At 45.0% G+C, this 19383-nt stretch overlaps 1 protein-coding gene across 2 annotated transcripts in view; it reads right to left on the bottom strand.

Annotated features, from left to right (window-relative positions):
• LOC126475283 (coronin-7) overlaps positions 1–19383 on the bottom strand; it is a 241653-nt gene that overhangs the window by 175730 nt on the left and 46540 nt on the right. For both annotated transcript variants that reach the window (XM_050103040.1, XM_050103039.1), the window contains one exon: positions 15194–15449. In XM_050103040.1, the coding sequence (XP_049958997.1) occupies positions 15194–15449 (256 nt within the window). The remainder of the gene's footprint in view (positions 1–15193; positions 15450–19383) is intronic.

Raw genomic sequence — 19383 nt, 5'->3', positions numbered from 1 at the left:
CACGATTTGAAATTAGTCCATTGCTCCTCATCTGTCTAAAGCATAAAGATGAAGGTGGCAGTGATTTATGGATGAAGGCACTAAACAGCAAGGTCAGCAGCACAACAGCATAAATGATATACAGATGGGTGTTGTGAAAATATATTAAAATAATAATAGTAATAATAATAATAACAATAATAATAAAAATAATTGGAAAACCAAGTTGCATTCACAAACCACGGTAAGCACCATGATAGCCCTCAATAAAAGTCAGACAAAACACAGCAGAACAACTAAATAAAGTCAAGGATAAAATACCAGTACAGACACGATTAAAAAGGGGACAGGTGACTGTGGCTGGATGACTAATTAGAACTAATGGGTAACTGAGTCACTCTTGACACTAAAATCTCTCACTCAGTATGTTGGGGAGAATTCTGGACATCAAAAAAAAGTCTTACAACACAAACCACACTCACCTAATTGTCAGTAAAATAGAGGACAGGCCAGATCAGCCCTCAGCTCGTCATATAAAACACATTCAATTAAAATGTGCCCCACATCTGCGACACACTGGTGACACCTTGTAATGTAAGTGAGAGCCATGCATTGATGGGCAATGACCCACTCTAAGCAGTATAAGGGCTACTTCAGTTCTTTGTGGTTGGAAGGAGGTACGCTGTGGTCACACACAAGGTTTTATGGAATGTAACTTATTATTCATCACTTCCAGCCACTGAGCCTCTCACCAACACAAGGTCTTCTTGGTCACAAATGAGGTGACAGTCTGCAACACTGAACCATGAGCAGAAGATGGAAGGGAGCAAGCTTCCTTGGCAGCTGCATCAGCAAGTTCATTTCCCCGAATCCCTATGTGCCCTGGGACCCAGCAGAAAATTATTTCCTTGTCCTGCTTTTGCACGAGGAGAGCGTCCTGCACTGTTTGCAGCATCCAATCTTCTGGGTACATATGACCAACAGCGAGAAGGGCATTGAGGGAATCTGAGCAGATGAGGAATTTCTTGCCATGATGCCATCTCACCTGCTCTAGTGCCCTCGATATAGCTAACAATTCCATGTAATAAACTCAAAACTGCTCTAGAAGCCCTATCCTGAGGACAATATCAGGGAACATGACAGAGCAGCTGTTAAAATTCACCCGCTTAGACCCATCCATGTAAACAGTGATAAAATCTGGGTGGCAATGTAAAATCTTATTAAATTTAATTTTAAAAATATAGTCTGGTGTACAATTCTTCCTGTAAACAGTAAATTGGAAAAGTCACCTGAGCCTCTAGTAGCCACAGGCATCCCCTATCCACCCCTGGATTTCAATCTTCATGCCCCCCACTTGTAGTAATTCAAGGCTCTCCCTTGCACAGATCCCAAACGGCACTTCACTCAGAAACCGCGCGCTGCTACGGTCGCAGGTTCATATCCTGCCGCAGTGTGTTGAAATCCGGACAGGACATTAAAATGTGGCGGACCGTCAGCAATTGCCCACATGGGCAGAACGGCGCCGGCGCAGCCGTCAGCAGATGGCGATGGCTGAACCGGCAGTGTCCAATGCGTAACCGGGCCAAAACGACCTCCTCCCGCCGAGAATGGCGGGAGGAGGACGTCCAAGCCGCGGGAAGAGGTTTCAAGGACCGAAGCTTGTTGTCTGTAAGTGCAGCCCAATCGGCATGCCACAGCAATAAAATGCGCCGACAAATGACCCTCCTACAGTCTGAGGAAGGGACACAACAAGAAGCTGTCCGAGGCTGGAGGACCGCAGCCTTGGCCGTGGCATCTGCAGCTTCGTTCCCAGGGATACCGACATGGCCAGGGACCCACATAAAGCTAACCGGAGAACCGACGTCCACCAGCTGCTGAAGAGAGCGTTGGATCCGGTGCACGAAAGGGTGAACCGGATACGGATCACTGAGGCTCTGGATGGCGCTCAGGGAATCGGAGCAGATGACATAAGCAGAATGTCGGTGGTGGCAGATGTAAAGAACAGCCTGGTAGAGGGCAAAGAGCTCAGCTGTGAAGACCGAACAATGGCCATGGAGCCGGTATTTGAAACTTTGTGCCCCGACAATAAAAGAACACCCGACCCCGTCATTGGTCTTTGAGCCATCTGTATAAATGAAGGTCCTATTGATGAACTTTGAACGAGGTTCAACAAAACGGGAGTGGTAGACCGAACCGGGGGTAACCTCTTTTGGGAGCGAGCTGAGGTCAAGGTGAACGCGGACCTGAGCCTGGAGCCAAGGTGGCATGTGGCTCTCGCCCACTCGAAAGGTTGCAGGGAGTGAAAAATTAAGGTGTTGAAGGAGGCGACGAAAGCGAACTCCAGGGGGTAGCAGGGCAGAGACATACAACCCGTATTGACGGTCGAGAGAGTCGTCAAAAAAGGAGCGATAAGACGGGTGGTCGGGCATTGACAGTAGCCGACAGGCATACCGACAAAGCAGTATATCGCGCCGGTAGGTGAGTGGCAATTCGCCAGCGTCAGCATGAAGACTCTCTACGGGACTAGTATAAAACGCTCCGATCGCAAGTCGTAAACCCCGATGTCGTATGGTGTTGAGGCGGCGTAAGATGGATGGCTGTGCAGAGGAGTATACGAAGCTCCCATAATCCAGCTTGGAGCGCACGATCGACTGATATAGACGAAGCAGGACGGTTCGATCCGCTCCCCACGACATACCACTGAGAACACGGAGGACATTTAAAGAACGGGTACAACGGGCAGCCAAATATGACACATGTGGAAACCAGCTAAGTTTCCTGTCAAATGTAAGACCTAAAAATTTTGTTGTATCCACGACTGGGAGAGCAACGGGACCGAGTCGTAAGGACGGTGGGAGAAACTCTTTGTAGCGCCAGAAGTTAATACAGACCATCTTCTCGGCAGAAAAACGGAAGCCATTGGTGACACTCCAGGAGTAAAGACGGTCAAGAGAACGCTGAAGACAGCGCTCCAGGACGTGTATACACTGCGCGCTGCAATAGATGGTAAAATCGTCCACGAAAAGGGAGCCTGATACATCAGCTGGGAGGCAATCCATTATTGGATTGATCACGATGGCGAAGAGAGCGACGCTCAAAACTGAGCCCTGTGGCACCCCATTCTCCTGGCGAAAGGTGTCTGACAGGACAGAACCGACACGTACCCTGAACTGTCGATCCATTAAAAAAGAATGAATAAAAAGAGGGAGGCGACCGCGAAGGCCCCATGTATGCATGGTGCGGAGAATGCCCGCCCTCCAACAGGTGTCGTAAGCCTTCTCCAAATCAAAGAACACAGCCACGGTTGGGCGCTTCCGCAAGAAGTTATTCATAATGAAGGTCGACAAGGTAACCAGATGGTCAACAGCAGAGCGGCGCCTACGAAATCCACATTGTACATTGGTAAGTAGGCGTCGAGACTCGAGCAACCAAACCAATCGAGAGTTAACCATTCGCTCCATCACTTTACAGACACAGCTGGTAAGCGAGATAGGTCGATAACTGGAAGGCAAGTGCTTGTCCTTCCCCGGCTTAGGAATCGGGACAACAATAGACTCGCGCCAGCATGCGGGAACATGTCCCTCAATCCAGATGCGATTGTAAGTACGAAGAAGAAAACCTTTACCCGCAGGAGAAAGGTTCTTCAGCATCTGAATATGAATAGAATCAGGCCCTGGAGCGGAGGACCGTGATCGGCCAAGTGCGTTTTCGAGTTCCTGCATGGTGAATGGGGCATTATAACTTTCACGATTCGAGGAGCGGAAGTTAGGTGGCCTAGCCTCCTCTGCCTGTTTGCGTGGGAGGAAGGCAGGGTGGTAATGAGCGGAGCTCGAAACCTCGGCGAAAAAGCGGCCGAAGGCATTGGAGACATCCTCAAGGGCCACAAGGACGTCATTCGCGACCGTCAAGCCAGAAACTGGTGAGTGGACCTTAGTGCCAGATAGCCGGCGCAGGCCACCCCAGACTACAGAAGGAGGAGTAAAACTGTTGAAGGTGCTTGTGAAAGCAGCCCAGCTGGCTTTCTTGCTTTCTTTAATAATACGACGACACTGAGCACGTAATACAATAATTGATACAATTCGCCACTTTAGGGTGGCGTTTAAAGGTGCGTAAAGCACGTCGACGAGCACGTAAAGCGTCTCTACATGCTGCAGTCCACCAGGGGACCGGTACGCGACGTGGAGAAGAAGTAGGGTGAGGGATGGAATATTCAGCTGCAGCGAGAATGACTTCCGTGAGGTGTGCGACCTGACGATCGCAGCTTGTGAAGGTTTGATCCTGAAAGGTCGCCCTGGAAGAGAAGAGCCCCCAGTCTGCCTTGGAGATGGTCCAACTAGAGGAGCATGGAGAGGGGGTATGCTGCAGGAGATGGATAACACACGGGAAGTGGTCGCTCGAATATGTATCAGAAAGTGCATACCACTCAAACCGGCGTGCAAGTTGGGGAGTACATATAGAGAGGCCTAAATGGGAATAGGTGTGAGATGTGCCCGAAAGAAAAGTAGGAGCGCCAGTATTGAGGCAGACAAGGTTGAGCTGGTTGAAAAGGTCTGCTAACAGGGAGCCCCTCGGGCAGGATGCTGGAGAGCCCCAAAGGGGATGGTGGGCATTGAAGTCTCCAGTTAACAAAAATGGTGCAGGTAGCTGAGCAATAAGTTGCATCATGTCGGCCCTGGTAACGGCAGATGACGATGGAGTGTAAACGGTACAAATGGAAAATGTAAAAGTGGGGAGAGTAATGCAGATGGCAACTGCCTGCAGGCCGGTGTGCAACGTGATGGGATCATAGTAAATATCATCCCGGACCAGCAACATAACCCCTCCATGAGCCGGGATACCTACCACAGGGGGTAGGTCAAAACGCACAGAGGTGTAGTGTGCCAAGGCAATTTGATCGCATGGGCGTAGCTTCGTTTCCTGGAGGGCTACGCTGAGCGGACGGTGCAAGCGGAGCAGCAACTTCAAGTCCTCTCGATTGGAGCGAATGCTGCGAATATTCCAGTGAATAAGTGCCATCGTAAGAAAAGGAAGATAAAAGAAGGGGTCACCTCGAAGGCCGCGGAGGGCCTGGCTTCGAGCGAGCACTGCCGCCGCTATCAGTAGGCGGACAGTCTTCGTCCATTGGGTCTATAGGTTCATCGGCCATCTTGGTAAGATGGCCGGGAGGGGGAGCTTCCTCCGCCGGTGAACGGCCAGATGTTCGGCTACCAGCGGTGCGGCCAGGTGAAACGGATGACGGCCTGGGGCGGCAACCGCTGGGTGGCGCAGGAGAAGAAATGCGCAGTGGCGGAGAAGGAGAACTGTGCTTCCTAGGAGCCTTCTTGGAAGGACGTTTGGTGGAAGTACCGGTCGAAGGCTGGGAGGTCGAGGTACGTAGGAAGTCTGCACGGGACGGTTCCTTCTTAAAGGAATGTGCATCTGTCTTCTGGGTCTTCGTCTTGGCAGAAGCTGATGAAGGTGCTTGTGTCTGAGGGGTGACGGGAGGAAGAGGAGACGTCGACCGGGCGATCTTAGCACTGGCCGAACGGACGACCGTGGTGCTGAAGGTCAGATCGCATGTCTGGGTTGCCACCTCCCTGGTAGTCCGAGGAGAGGCGAGGACAGTACTGTATTTCCCCGCTGGGAGCAGCGTGGGCTTCCTACTAGCCAATAGCTTGCGAGCAGCCGAGGTGGACACTTTCTCTTTGACCCGAATTTCTTGGATACAGCGTTCTTCCTTATAGACAGGACAGTCGCGGGAGGATGCGGCATGGTCACCCTGACAGTTCACACAACGAGGAGACGGAGGTGGACAGTCACCCTCATGGGCATCCCTGCCACAAGTGACACATTTAGCCGCATTGGAACAAGACTGTCGAGTGTGACTGAAACGCCGACACTGGTAACAGCGCGTAGGTGTCGGGACATAGGGGCGAACAGAAATAACCTCGTAGCCCGCCTTGATGCGCGATGGCAGCTTCGAAGGTCAAGAAAAGTGTCCGGGTCGGTACAAGGTCATTGTTGACCCTTTTCAGGACCCTATGGACAGCCGTCACCCCTGCTCAAAGAGGAAAGATTGAATCTCCTCGTCAGTCAGTCCGTCGAGGGAGCTAGTATAGACCACAACACGAGACGAATTCAAAGTTCGGCGAGCCTCCACCCGCACAGGGAACGTGTACAGGAGTGTGGCCCGAAGCAGTTTTTGTGCCTGAAAGGCGCTCTCAGTTTCTAGTAATAAGGTACCGTTACGCAACCTGGTACAAGATTTGACAGATCCGGCTATGGCATCTATACCCTTCCGGATAACGAAAGGGTTGACAGAGGAAAAATCCTTTCCGTCCTCAGATCGAGAAACGACGAGGAACCGTGGGGCAGGCAGTAGTACTTTTGTCACTGATGGCTGGTCACGTTTCCGTTTTTGGGCAGAAGTCGAGACAGATGGAGTGAAATCCATTGCGGAGGAATCCCCCATGATTGCCAGTGTCTCCCATGGCGCGCTCCTTCCTTGTGGGGACCCTCTCAGAGGGCACTCCCGCCTTAGGTGAATGTTTACACCTCAGGTCACACCTCCCGAGAACCAGACGGAGGGACCAATCGGCATGGTCAGAAGGTATCAGCTCAGGCAATCACCCCTCCCCGGGCCTGGCCTTTACCAGGGGGTACGCGCGTGCCTTACATGTCTACACAGGGTGGGGAATTACGCGTTACCCCGTCACCGGCTACGCGTGTGAACGCATGGGTCGGCCTTCAGGCACGCACAGGGAGGAAGGAAGAAGAGGAAAAGGAGAAGAGAGAGGGAGAGAGAGGACAGACTGTCTCAAACGCCGAGGCAGAGACCAGAGAAGGCAAGGAGAATAAGGTAATGAGAAGGCAAGGAGAAGAAGGCAATGAGAAGGCAAGGAGAAGAAGGCAATGAGAAGGCAAGGAGAAGAAGGCAAGGAGAAGGCAAGAAGAAGAAGACAAGGAAAGAGTAAGGAAGACAGTGAGGTGGAAAAGAGCAAAGAAAGGAACCAACCAAAGGAAGGAAGAAACGAGAAGTGAAAATGCAAAATGACAGCAAATAGAGGTCGTGGAACCGTCCGTCTCCGGACGCAGGCGCTAACGACCCCCTTGAGGGGGTGGGACTCCTTTTAGTCGCCTCTTACGACAGGCAGGAATACCTCGGGCCTATTCTAATCCACGGACCCGCAGGGGGGGCAATGTAGATGGTTGCTAGTGATTTTGGAATGGACATAGCCTGCTTGGCTTACCATGAGATGTTGAACAAATGACAGAGGTTCATCAGCTTCTGCACGCAGGCTAGCTACTGGACTTGCACAATAAGCCTCCATCAAGAGCATAGAGCCCTCGTAGTGAACCACATGCAGCATTTCAAGACATGAAGGCCTTGCTGATCTATAAGCCTGAAATTTGTATTCAAGCGAGGGTGACACAAAGGCCTTACAAAATTGGAGAAGATGTGCTCTGTCTGCTCCCGAAAACCTACGAATGACTCATTTAATGATGTTTAAAGCCTTGAGACATCTCAGTTTTAGTTCTTTAAGGTGTGGCAATGAAATTAGGTTCTCATCAAAAGTGAGGCCCAGATACTTTACCTTTCCCTTAAAAGTGAGAACAGTACTTCCAGTTTTAAAATTGGTTAATTAAAAAGAGAAAGTGGGAGTGATTAAAATCAACAGTTCCCTTCAAAGAGAATTTAAAAGGTGTGGTGCTAGAAATTCCTCAATCCACCTGACTGTCAAATGCAATTGCTGATTAGCTGTTGCAGTGGTGAAGGACATACAAAAGACATAGAGTCATCCACAGACAAGGAACACAGTACGGATGCCACACTGTGGACGTAATAGGGTTGATCGCGGAGGTGCATACCGTGAAACTTAGAAACAACCTTCACGGGACACCCTTCTTCTGCTTAAAACAGTCAGATGGGACATTCTCAGCCTGGTATGTAAAATACCTGTCCAAGAGGAAGGACTGTATGAAAGTGGATAGACAATCAGAGAACACCCACTGATAGAGTTGTGACAAAATATTAAGCCTCCAGGTAATATCATATGCCTTTTCTAAATTGAATAGAGCACCAATAAGACATTGCTTACAGAGTAAAGTTTGCTGATTTGCTGCTTCAAGCAGGTTCCGGTTATTGAGTGTGGAGTGATACCACCTGAACTCACTCTGGGAGCAAACAGGAGGGGTCTAGTTTTGAGAACCCACACTAGGTGGTAGTTGACCGTATGCTCCAGTGCCTTTCCCATGCAGCTTGTCAGACTAATGCTATGATACTTACTGGTTTTAAAATTGAGATTAAAACAGATTCTTTCTACAAGTTTAGAAAGACTCCTGTCATCCAGATTTCATTAAAGAGCTGGAAGGAAGAAAGAAAGAAAGAAAAAAAGAGGCCTTCCACTGACCACAGATCCAATTCTTTCAACATGCTGTACATTAACAGATTGTGGCCAGTAGTAGTATCACAAGCTACTGACGATGCAGATCCCAACTCCCACAGAGGAAAAGGCTAGTTGTATCCTTCAACATAGGTGGAAGAGAAATCAAAATCAACCTTTTCCTGTGTCTCCCAATAGTGATGGAAAGGTCGATCCTGGCTAGAATCAACCATAATAGTCTTATATGATTGAGCCATTGTCTGAGCAATGTCTCTCGGTGATGTTAGGAGAACCCTGCACCTGTACAGCTGTTATTGGCAGTCTTGAGTTCCACTTTACTTGCAGATGTGAACCTACTGATGGAGTTCAGGAACTCTTTCCAAGACCTCGGCTTACTCTCTTGGATTATTCTCCTTGCCTTTGCCCATACCTCTCCAAAGGCTGCACAATTTGCATCTGCAGGACGCCAACTGAATCTTCGAATAGCCACCCTCCTGATCCTGATCCTGATTGCAGAATGACACACACCATTCCTCCAAAGGACAGGTTGCCTCCTAGGTGTTCACTGCTGTAATGTGATAAAACCTGTCCTGGATGCTGTCACACTGTTTGGAAACAGCCTCTATAAAGCAGCCACCTCAGCAACCCCCTTTTGGGATCTGCTCCATCGTGCAGATGGATCCAGATGGATAGTGGTCACAACCACGAAAGTTGTCACTCACTCCCCATTGAGCAGTGTCTGCAAGAGCAGGCGAGCCGAAGGCCATAGAAGAACTTGAAGTGGTGGTAAAATGCATAGCTTGACCCATTTTCATCAATGTGAAGTCTGTAGTCCAACCTCTGGGGTAAATGGGGTTAGATCCCCATAGCTCACTATGTGCAAAGAAGTCTCCTAAAAGGAGAAAGGGATGGGGTAGTTTATCAGGAAAATGTGCACAGATCCCATAGTCAACTGGCTCATGGGTTCACAGGTACACAGAGGACACCACGACGGCAACATGGGCCACTATATGAACAGACACTATTTGCAACACTGTGGTTAAGGGCACAGGTGAAGAATGGAATGTGTCCTTGAGGAACACTGCTACCCCATCTTTCACTCTGTCACCAATAAGGTCATATTTTCTGTAGAGAAGACAGCATCCAAGTACAGACACATTGGTCTGTTTAAAATCAGTCTTTTGGAGACAGACGCAAAATGGACCATCCTATAAGAGAAGTCTCAATTTCTACTGATGAGTCCTGCATCCATTTACATTCCACTAGAATATGGGAGTCATTTAGTCATTTTTGTGGTGTTCTTTTGATTTACTCCTATCCTTGTGTCAGGGTGGTAAGGCACTTGTAGGGGGGGGGGGGGGGGGGAGGGGGAGATGGAGGGGCTATCTGGTTTTGGTGATGAGGCATTGAAATCCCTGTGATGTCCTCCTCATGAGTCAGGTGTGCCAATATGATGTCTGATGGCACAAGGGACAGCTATTGACCTGAATGTTGTGACTTTTTCCCTGTTCCTATTCTCTTCAAGGATGATGGGGAAAGGGGGGTGTTGAAGGGCACTCCACTTTTGGGGTGCCTTCTCAATGCTCACTGGGAAATGTTGCAGGTCTCTTTTATCATAGCCATATGGATTACTATGTTTTTGCTCACTTTGCTTTGGCATGTACATGTGCAAGTACCAGTGCTGGTGATGGATAATGGTATGCTGGACACCATTTGCATCAAGGGATTGACCTTAGAAACATGTTTCTCCACCGCGGTAGCATACAATATGGCATGTGCAGCCTTAAACTCTTCTTTGGCTCCTACATAGGGGATCCACTTGGTCACTTTTATTTCCTGAATTTTGCATTTCTCAGCAAAGACAGGGCAGTCTTGGCTCCAGATTGGGTGGCTCCCAGTGTAGTTGATGCAGATTTCTTGAGGCAGGCAGTCAGTCCTAGCTTCATGGGCTGCTTTTCCACACTTCCCACAGGTCACTTCACCTCAGCAACTCAGTGTTGTATGGCTCAATGTTGGCATTTGTAGCACTGCTTAGGGTTAGGAAGATAAGGCCTTCCTCTAAGCCAGAGGGACCCTACCATAATATGTTCAGGCAGCGTTGGAGAACTGAAGGTCACACTGAAGGTGGCAGAGATCTCAATTTCTCCATTATTCTTTCATGTCTTTTGTTACACATCCACTATTCCACAGTACGCCCTTTCTAGTTTAAGCTATGCAATTTCAATATCCCTAATATCATGGAACATGAACACACCCTTGTTTGAGTTGAAGGGACTTACGCAACTCAACAATTATGTTATAATCATTTAATTTTTTTGAATTAGTTCTGCTTGCTTTGCTCTGTAAGTCTCAACCAATAAGGAATCATTTTGTAATCACTTAACACACTTTTAAGACATTAGTAAGCCCTTCTAAGCATTTACAGAAGGGGATCACTTTTTCAAATGCCCCTCCTTCCCATTGATCATTACAAACACATTCTGATTTACAATGGGCTGAGCCCTGTTACTAGATATAATCTGATTATCAGGAAAACTAACTCCTTCATTCATTTGGATAAGTGGATGTAAGTACCCCCGGGTGGTAGACCCATCATGCTGGGAGTTGAGAAGCTTGAGTTCAAGGGTTCCATCTCAGTCAGCTAGAGAAATAAAGGTCCACTCAGACAGAGCCCCACTTACCTGCATCATAAGCCCTATATAACTGATGAGCAGCAATTTCCCCAAACGTTACCCACTAGTGATCTGGATGGTCATTCATACATCTGAAAAGCTTTAGATTGTGCAGTAGAGGAGGCTTTAATCAGCAGTGATCCATTGCACATTTCTCCCAATGACTCACTTTCTCCAAATGTATCTTCAATGTGTTCCACAAAAAAAAAATAATGATTTTGCCACGGTGAAAGTATCTCCATTAGTTTGATTACATACTAGCTATTGGAGAAATTGTTTCACTCTTAATCGTCTGGCTTGTCCCTTTTCCCATAGGGTATCTAGGATAGGAAAAGCAGTTTTAAACAAAGTGCTTGTACTGAAATTTCTAAACGTATCTGATGAGACGGCCAGATCAGAATGGCCATTGTTTTGTTTTAATTTGACACATTTCATGTGTGAAATATCTGTACTCATGCTACCCACTTCAATCAAAGGCGCTCCCAAAAAGCGCCATCCAATCACAGCAAAAGTCATCTGGCATAATAGTCGCACCTGGGAGTCCTGATGCTCCAGGATGATAGGCATCTGCTCCTTGGCATGCATGGGGAACCAGCAGCTCACACAACTGTGGTGTCCTGTCAGCGGGCTCTACTGAAAGGATGCATAATGACCCTACCATGTTGGACTGGCTACTGCATTGGCTTTTAAGCATATATTGTTATTGTGCATTAATTATCTTTTTAAGACGTTCTCCCCAATCGCTACACTAAAGCAACAGTTTTGAGAACGAAGGTCAAACTCTGAAAGAGGACCAAAAATGAATGAATGTGTCAAAGAAAGGAAAGCAGAGCCTTGTGGTTAGTCAGGTCAACATCAAAGGCTGATCTCATGAGAAAGTACATATGAGAAAGTACATAAGAGAAAGAAGGATAGTTGAGAGATGAGAAACTACAGCAAAAGAAAGGAACTAGGTGTTGCAGTGCTTGCGACACACATACTCATGAAAGAGTCATAAGCCACCTGAGGGGAACACCAGCAAAGGTATTAAACAAAATTTTACTTATTGTGCATATACTAGGGTTGTACAAAAAGTAAGGTTCCTATATTTTTTACAAATAGAAAACAATGTTTATTGTTATTAATTCATACATCATTGAAAAGCTTACACTTTTGTCTATTTTTCAACAGTCTCCATTTTTTCGACTCACTTTTGAAGACGGTGCACCAGCTTTTGTATTCCTAAGTTGAAGAAGCCTCCCACCAACCCGTTGAGGAAGCGTGTGACCTCTGCTTGGACTTCATCGTCGCTCTTGAAGCATTAGCCACCTAAGTGTTCCTTTAGCTTGGGGAAGAGAAGATAATCGCTGGAGGCTAAATCCGGGCTGTACGGGGGATGGGGCATAACAGTCCACCCAAATTTCTACAAAAGCTCCTGTGTTTGATGAGTGGTGTGGGGTCGAGCATTGTCATGAAGAACCACTACTCTCTCCGTCAGTCATCCTCTCTGGCGATCCTGGATTGCTCGCCAGAGTTGAGTCAGTGTTTCACAATATCTGTCTTGAGTTTATTTTCATCCCAGGTTGCATGAAATCGATGAGAAGTACCCCCTTCTGATCCCAAAACACAGCCGCCATAACCTTGCTTGCCGAATGCGTTTGTTTGAACTTCTTTGGTGGCAGTGAACCGAAGTGACGCCACTGACAAGATTTTTTTTTTTTTTGGGGGGGGGGGGGGGGGGTGGGATAATGAAACACCCACTTTTCATTCCGGTGATGCCTCCCTCCCTCACATCGTTGAAGTGAGCACAGTCGAGGCGTTGCTCCTTGTGTCCATCAATCAGCATCTGGGGGACACAGCGAGCACACACCTTGCGATAACCCAACGTTTCTGTTAAAAGTTCTTTCAATTGTGCCGTGGGAAGCTTCAGGAATGCGTTCAACACGTTCACGGACAGTGACCCTCTGATCTCTGAGCAGCTCACTGTTGACCTTCTGGACAATCGCATCCAAACCCAGTGGTCTTCCACTCCATTCTTCATTGTGAACTTCTGTGCGAATCTCAGCAAAGGCCCTGCACCAATTGCAGATGTGCTGAATGGACGTGCACACTTCATCGTAAACCTCAGTCAGCTGCCGATGAATCTCCAAGGGCGGTAACTTCCTTGCGTGGAGAAACCAGATTACTGCTCAACCCTTGGACTTGGTGGGAACGGTGATCAACACTTCCATCTCTGATGGCTGCTGAGCCAACAGTGAGCGACGTAGCGAATCGCAGATGGGTGGACTCGAGGGTGGGGGAACCACTGCACATGGCACTGTTGTCAGATTTAGCCTAGCACCTTCCCTCGAGGCTGTAGCTCATTGGGAACCTTACTTTTGGTACAGTCCTCATACAGTATAATAGGAAGAGTACATAATTAGATTTTTGGCTGATTTGGTGATCAAAATTTAGTATAAGGAGCTGCCATCTCAACCAGGAACAATAGTGTTACATCAGCTGGTCATCAGATTGAACTGAGCATGGATGACAGATAAGGGTACAATGTTGCATGTTGTTTCCTCTATGTCACAGTTCTTTCATAGTGAACAGTGAGTGGTGGCAACCCATGACCATTTCTTTTTCAGTGTGTGAGAAATCTGGAGAAAACATGCTGGCCAGGTCAACAGTTGAATACTCTCTCTATCAAAGTCGGTCAGGACAGCACTGACTTTGTGTGATCTTCCATTATCTCGCTAAAAGATAACATGAGACCTTTACGACAGGGCGCCGCCCTCAGCCTTAACACTTCGGAAATGTAACAAATGTAAAAATTGCAAGCTATGCAAATCAAAAGTGTTCATGCTGTGTACCCAATAGCACCCCATATCACCACCACAAGTGCTAAGCCTATATGACAATGACGAATGCAATCTAGCATCATGTTCTCCTCAGAGCCTCCATACATGGATACATCAATTATGATGCTGTAGCAGTACTTGGACTCATCTGAAAAGTCAACGTGGTGCTACTCTTGTGTCCAGTGTTCTCACTGAGCATACCAGTGTTAGAATGCCTCTACTGCTGCAGCAAGGGAAACCATAACAATGACGACAATGCTGACAGTATGTGGTTCTCCAGAGCTAATCACACTATCTGTGTGGATAGATGTCTAGCTGCACCCAAGACCCACCACTTGACTCAAGGTATGCGACACAACTGTGTGATCTTGCACTAGTCACACAGGGCCATTAAGATCCTTCAAGGATTTGAGTATGGCCCTACTGGACCCATCAGTTCCATAAGTCAATGATACTCATGGGATCCTGACCACCACAAACAAGAGATGGAAATAGAGACCACAGTGACTCATAGGGGTAGATGTTTCACCTTCTTACAAGAGGCATAACATTCATCCTACACAAAAATCAAGATTGAAATGCGATTTCTAAAGCGAAAATTCGATGCATATTCTTTGCCTATAAACAAAATGCAGATGGCATTACTCCTAAATGCTCATGACTTCCATATCCCAGCATGTAGTACACCTCTTGCTAATTTGATACCTTCTTGGTGTCGCAATTTCAATTAGCAACAGTGCGACTTCAAGCTTTCAGTTGCCTTTGATACACACTATGGCAGCACCAATCGATTAATTAAAAGAATGTAATAGCATTTAAAATTAACTATTTTGCTGGTGGCAGTATTACATGAAACCTTTGCCGCTCAGTTTAAGTAAAACAAAAGTTAACAACACTTAGGCATAATGCATAAATACAAATTTAATTGGTGGCAACTGCATCAGTCTACTAACAGAAAGTACAGCCTGTGATAGTTTGATACCATTTGCTGGCAACTGATAGAAGTGAATTATCACATAGTAAAATGTAACACACACTGACCTAAAAACATAGAACATTATCCTGTGACTAACTGTTGAAAAATGTACAGCAATCAGCCAAATTCTTTTCAAATAAAGAAAACATTCTTCAGTGATGTTCTCAAAACACAAAAACAGTGATAGACAGTGTTTTGCATTGTGACAGATTCAAATCAGTCTACACAACAAAATCCTTAATTCACTCCACCATGTGGTTTCAACATTGTCTGTGAGTGAAAAAGTAAATGTGATTAACTGACTCTGAAGTTTTCTATAGTAACTGCTAGGCTGATAATCTGTGGTTTGTGTATTGCTACACTAGAACTGTGAGACAAGCATACCTTGCGAGGCACCTGGTACATAATTGGTATGACAGATGATGACGTCAGCTGAAGTACACGGTTCACTTCAGCCTGCATGACAGCAAGGGCTCGCTTGGGAACAAGGCACGCTCCCTTTGTCTGATCACCATTGTGCCTAATGCCTTCAACCAGATATGGCTCCTTGTCTGTCACCTCCATATAAGCAATTGTTGTGTCTCCTTTCCCAGCTAAGAATAACATCCCAGTATCAGGATCGTACAGAGGTATCAGGACCCTGTAAAAATATAGAACTTTTTTTTCATTATTTAACAACCCACTCATAGCTACAGTATAAAGATAAGAACCAACAGTGCAGCGCTAAGTGTTAATTTCTTATATAGTAGTATGATCCATTCAGTTTCTCTAATTTCAATGTATCTAGTACCTCAACACTAATAGCACTCTCTCTCTTTTTTTTTTTGCAGAACAATCCCTTACTCTTAAAAATATTTACTTCAACCTGCAGCTGACCCAAATGTACCAGAAATCATTGGTTGATTGTGAGTGTGCTTACCATGGCCATTTTGCTCTCAATTACTACAAGCCTTTGCTTCATAGTTACATTCATTACATAGTACAGCCTCATGAGTTCACAAGAGTTATGAACGCTTGTAAAGTGTGCACACTCTGGATACTCATTTGGATTTTGTTTAAAAGAAACAAGTGATAGAAAAAAACGTAGATTCCTGTAACACACACTTTTTCATGTTTCTCCTGCCATGACAACTATTATGTAAGGTGATGAAAATGTAGTTTTGTATTCCTTAGACTAATAATACAATCTTGAGAGGAAAGATGCTTTCATTCAATATTGTCATGATTCCTTGTCCTACAATTGACTTCTAAACATGTTTACAGCTTTTGTGATGGTGAGCGATGATTTATGCTTGACAATGCTAATACAATGATGCCACTGACTGGCTACTATTACAGCAGTCTTAAACACATATCACATGCATTTGCGTGAGTGTGTGAGTTTGTCATCTAATTTTGACGAAGCCCTTATTGGCCGAAGGCTATTATTTGTGACAGTCTTTTTGTTGTGCCTATCTGCAACTCATGCCTGCAACTCAGCTTCTCTGTTATATGGTGAGTGGCAACTTTCCTTTTCACAATAAATTGTTACATTCCATCCTGGATTTTTCATTGTTTGATTATCATATAGTCAGTCACAGAACCTGCATTCATTCTAAATTTATTACACAAATTTCAATGTCATAAAAATTGTTGCACACACCATTACAGGTACTGAAACACTGATTCAAGGTCATAAATCACCCTGTTAGCAGCAAATCAGCAACCACTGATTATGCTGATTCTTTCCCGAGCTCACATCATGAACATAATTCCGTTTTCTCTTTCTGGTAGTAATCAAATGATTAACCCTTAATCTTTGATAATAAGGAAAGAGGAATTATGATGGCTATCAACAATAATACATAGTTTCTGATCAATGAGTTTTATAAAATTAAAGAAGAGAAACATTTTTACTGGCAGAGTAAAAAGTATTTTTTTCGTCACAATACTATGACAGTTAACAGATCTGTGCCTACAGCAGTGATTTTAAACAAGTTTTTCTTTCAATGACGTGTGCAGTTTTTAGAGTCAACTTCGATTACAAAAGTTGTTAGTGGACCTACATACTTAGCAAACCAAAGCCCACTGACTGCAGAAGCACCACTAACCTCCACCTACTATAGTGCAGCTGAGCCGTGTTACCAGTTTCATTCTTCAGTCAAAATTTCAGATGACACCTTTTGACAACATGATACTTCCCAATTAATTTCATATGACCAGTAGTCTATGCTGGCATTTTTCAAAACAGAATGGTGGCATCACAGATTCAAATACTTAAAACATTTCTCTTTGCATGGTTTTTCAGCCTTATTATTCTTCTTTTCACATTTCATACCTGGAAGTGCATCAATAACCTATGTATCATACACCACTCAATCATACACTTATTTATTCATTCAAAAATTGTGTTCTGAGGATAACATTGTGAATGGGGACATACAGGAGGATTGAGTGGAATACAGTATTTGGGAAAGGAAGAAAATGAAAAATAGTATGACATGGAGACGAGGAAATGAATGAAAGGAGAAGCTGCCTCACTTCTATGACCTGAACCTGAAATAATTTTGCACAGAGCACAAATTTACCATATCAAACTTTTGTCCTGATTGTTTAAGAATCATGACTTTACCTTCTCTTCTGTATGTAGAAGAGACCTGGAGACACCAGGTGGTTTCAGATAGATTATTAATAGTAAGACACAGATTCTGAAACAAGATTTTAAACTGCAAATATTTTTAGAGGTAGATGTGGCTTCTGCCTATAATTTGTTAGCTATGAACAGCAGATTTAAACTGAAGACATTGCAGAAAGGTAAGAAATTAAGCAGATGGAATCTAGATAGATTGAAGGAGCCACTGGCTGTTGACAGTTTCAAAGGCAAGAATACAATATAAGCTTCGAGATATGACATAGTGAAGGCAGTAACAAAACAAACAGGCAAAAAATTTACTTAATTGACAAGAGAAAATACATAACTGCAATAACAAAAAGTAAGCAAAAGAGACTACTAATATGATTTATCATGATTAACAACTTGGCTGCACACCCAGAACCACACCTTTAATGGAATACAGATGTCTAAAAATGAGGTCGACAGAGATTGTGAAAGGAATAGCAGAGACGCAGAACTGTAGAAGCAAGCATGATTACAGGAAAGGTACTTGTTGCATATAAGAAAACCTTTGGCAAAACGGGAAGCAACTGTATGAACTTCTGGACCTCGTATGGGTACCCAATCATAAGCAAATAAGGAAAGAAAAAGTGGAAGGAATATACAGAAAAGCTACAAGAAGGAAAGAAACTTGAGGACAATTTTGTAGAATGGAAAGAGCAACTGGAAGAAGATGATATGCCGGGTGAGATACTACGAGAAAAATTTGATTAAGCACTGCAAGATCTAATTAAAAAAAAACGGCATCTGAAGTAGGTGACATTCCATCATAACTTTTAGTATCAGAAAAATCAAACCCGACAAAACTGTTCAGGCTGGTAAGTGAGATATTTGAGACAGCTGAAATACCTGCCAACTTCAAGAAGAATGTACACAGTTAAGTCAATTATTATCTGCAATGTGGTTATAAAATTTTATTGTAATCAAATAGGAAACTTACAAGAACATCATTTTTCGACATATTCTCCTTGCATTTCAACAAACCTAGTCCATCATTTTACAAGCTTCCTGATGCCCTCATAAAAGAAAGTTCTCGGTTGAGTTGCAAACCAGGAATGCAACGCTTCTTTCACTACTTCGCCCGAGACAAATCGACAGCCCCTTAATGCCTGTTTGAGTGGACCAAACAAGTGATAGTCAGAAGGGGCAAGGTCAGGACTGTATGGAGGATGATCCAGTACTTCAAGTTTGAGTTTCTGGAGTGTTTCAGCAGTGTGGGCAGCAGTATGTAGATGGGCATTGTCGTGCAACAACAAAACACCTTTTGACAGCAATCCTTGGTGTTTGCTTTGAACTGCAGGCTTTGGCCTGGCAGTAAGCATCTCACTGTAACGTACACTGTTTATTGTTGTGCCCTTTCCCCATAATGTTCCAGTACTGGACCCTGTGCATCCCAAAAAACCATAAGCATCAGTTTTCCTGCAGACAGTTGGGTCTTGAACTACTTCTTGCATGGGGAATTTGGATGTTTCCATTCCATACTCTGCTGTTTACTCTCTGGCTTGTAATGATGGATTCATGTTTCATCACCAGTAATGATCCTGTCTAAAAAGTTGTCCCCTTCGTTACCATAGCGATCCAAATGTTTTTTTACAAATGACCAGATGCATTTGTTTATGCAACTGTACGAGTTGTTTTGGGACCCATTGTGCACAAACTTTATGAAACCCAAGTCTGTTGTGGATGATTTCATAGGCAGAATGGTGACTAATTTGCAGATGATGTGCCACTTCGTCAATAATTAATCATCTGTCTAAGAGAATCATTTCATGTGAACGCTCAATGGTTTCTTCATTTGTGGTGGTAAACAGTCGTATGGCTCCTTCATCGTGCATAACATTTGTGCGACCATTTTGGAATTTTTCAATCCATTCGTATACACTCAGTTGTGGTAAAACACTGTTCCCATAATCTACTGAAA

Source organism: Schistocerca serialis, chromosome 4, assembly GCF_023864345.2.
Source record: "Schistocerca serialis cubense isolate TAMUIC-IGC-003099 chromosome 4, iqSchSeri2.2, whole genome shotgun sequence".
Lineage (NCBI taxonomy): Eukaryota > Metazoa > Arthropoda > Insecta > Orthoptera > Acrididae > Schistocerca > Schistocerca serialis.
Note: the sequence above shows the minus strand (reverse complement) of the source record. Positions and strands in the feature narration are given on the sequence as shown.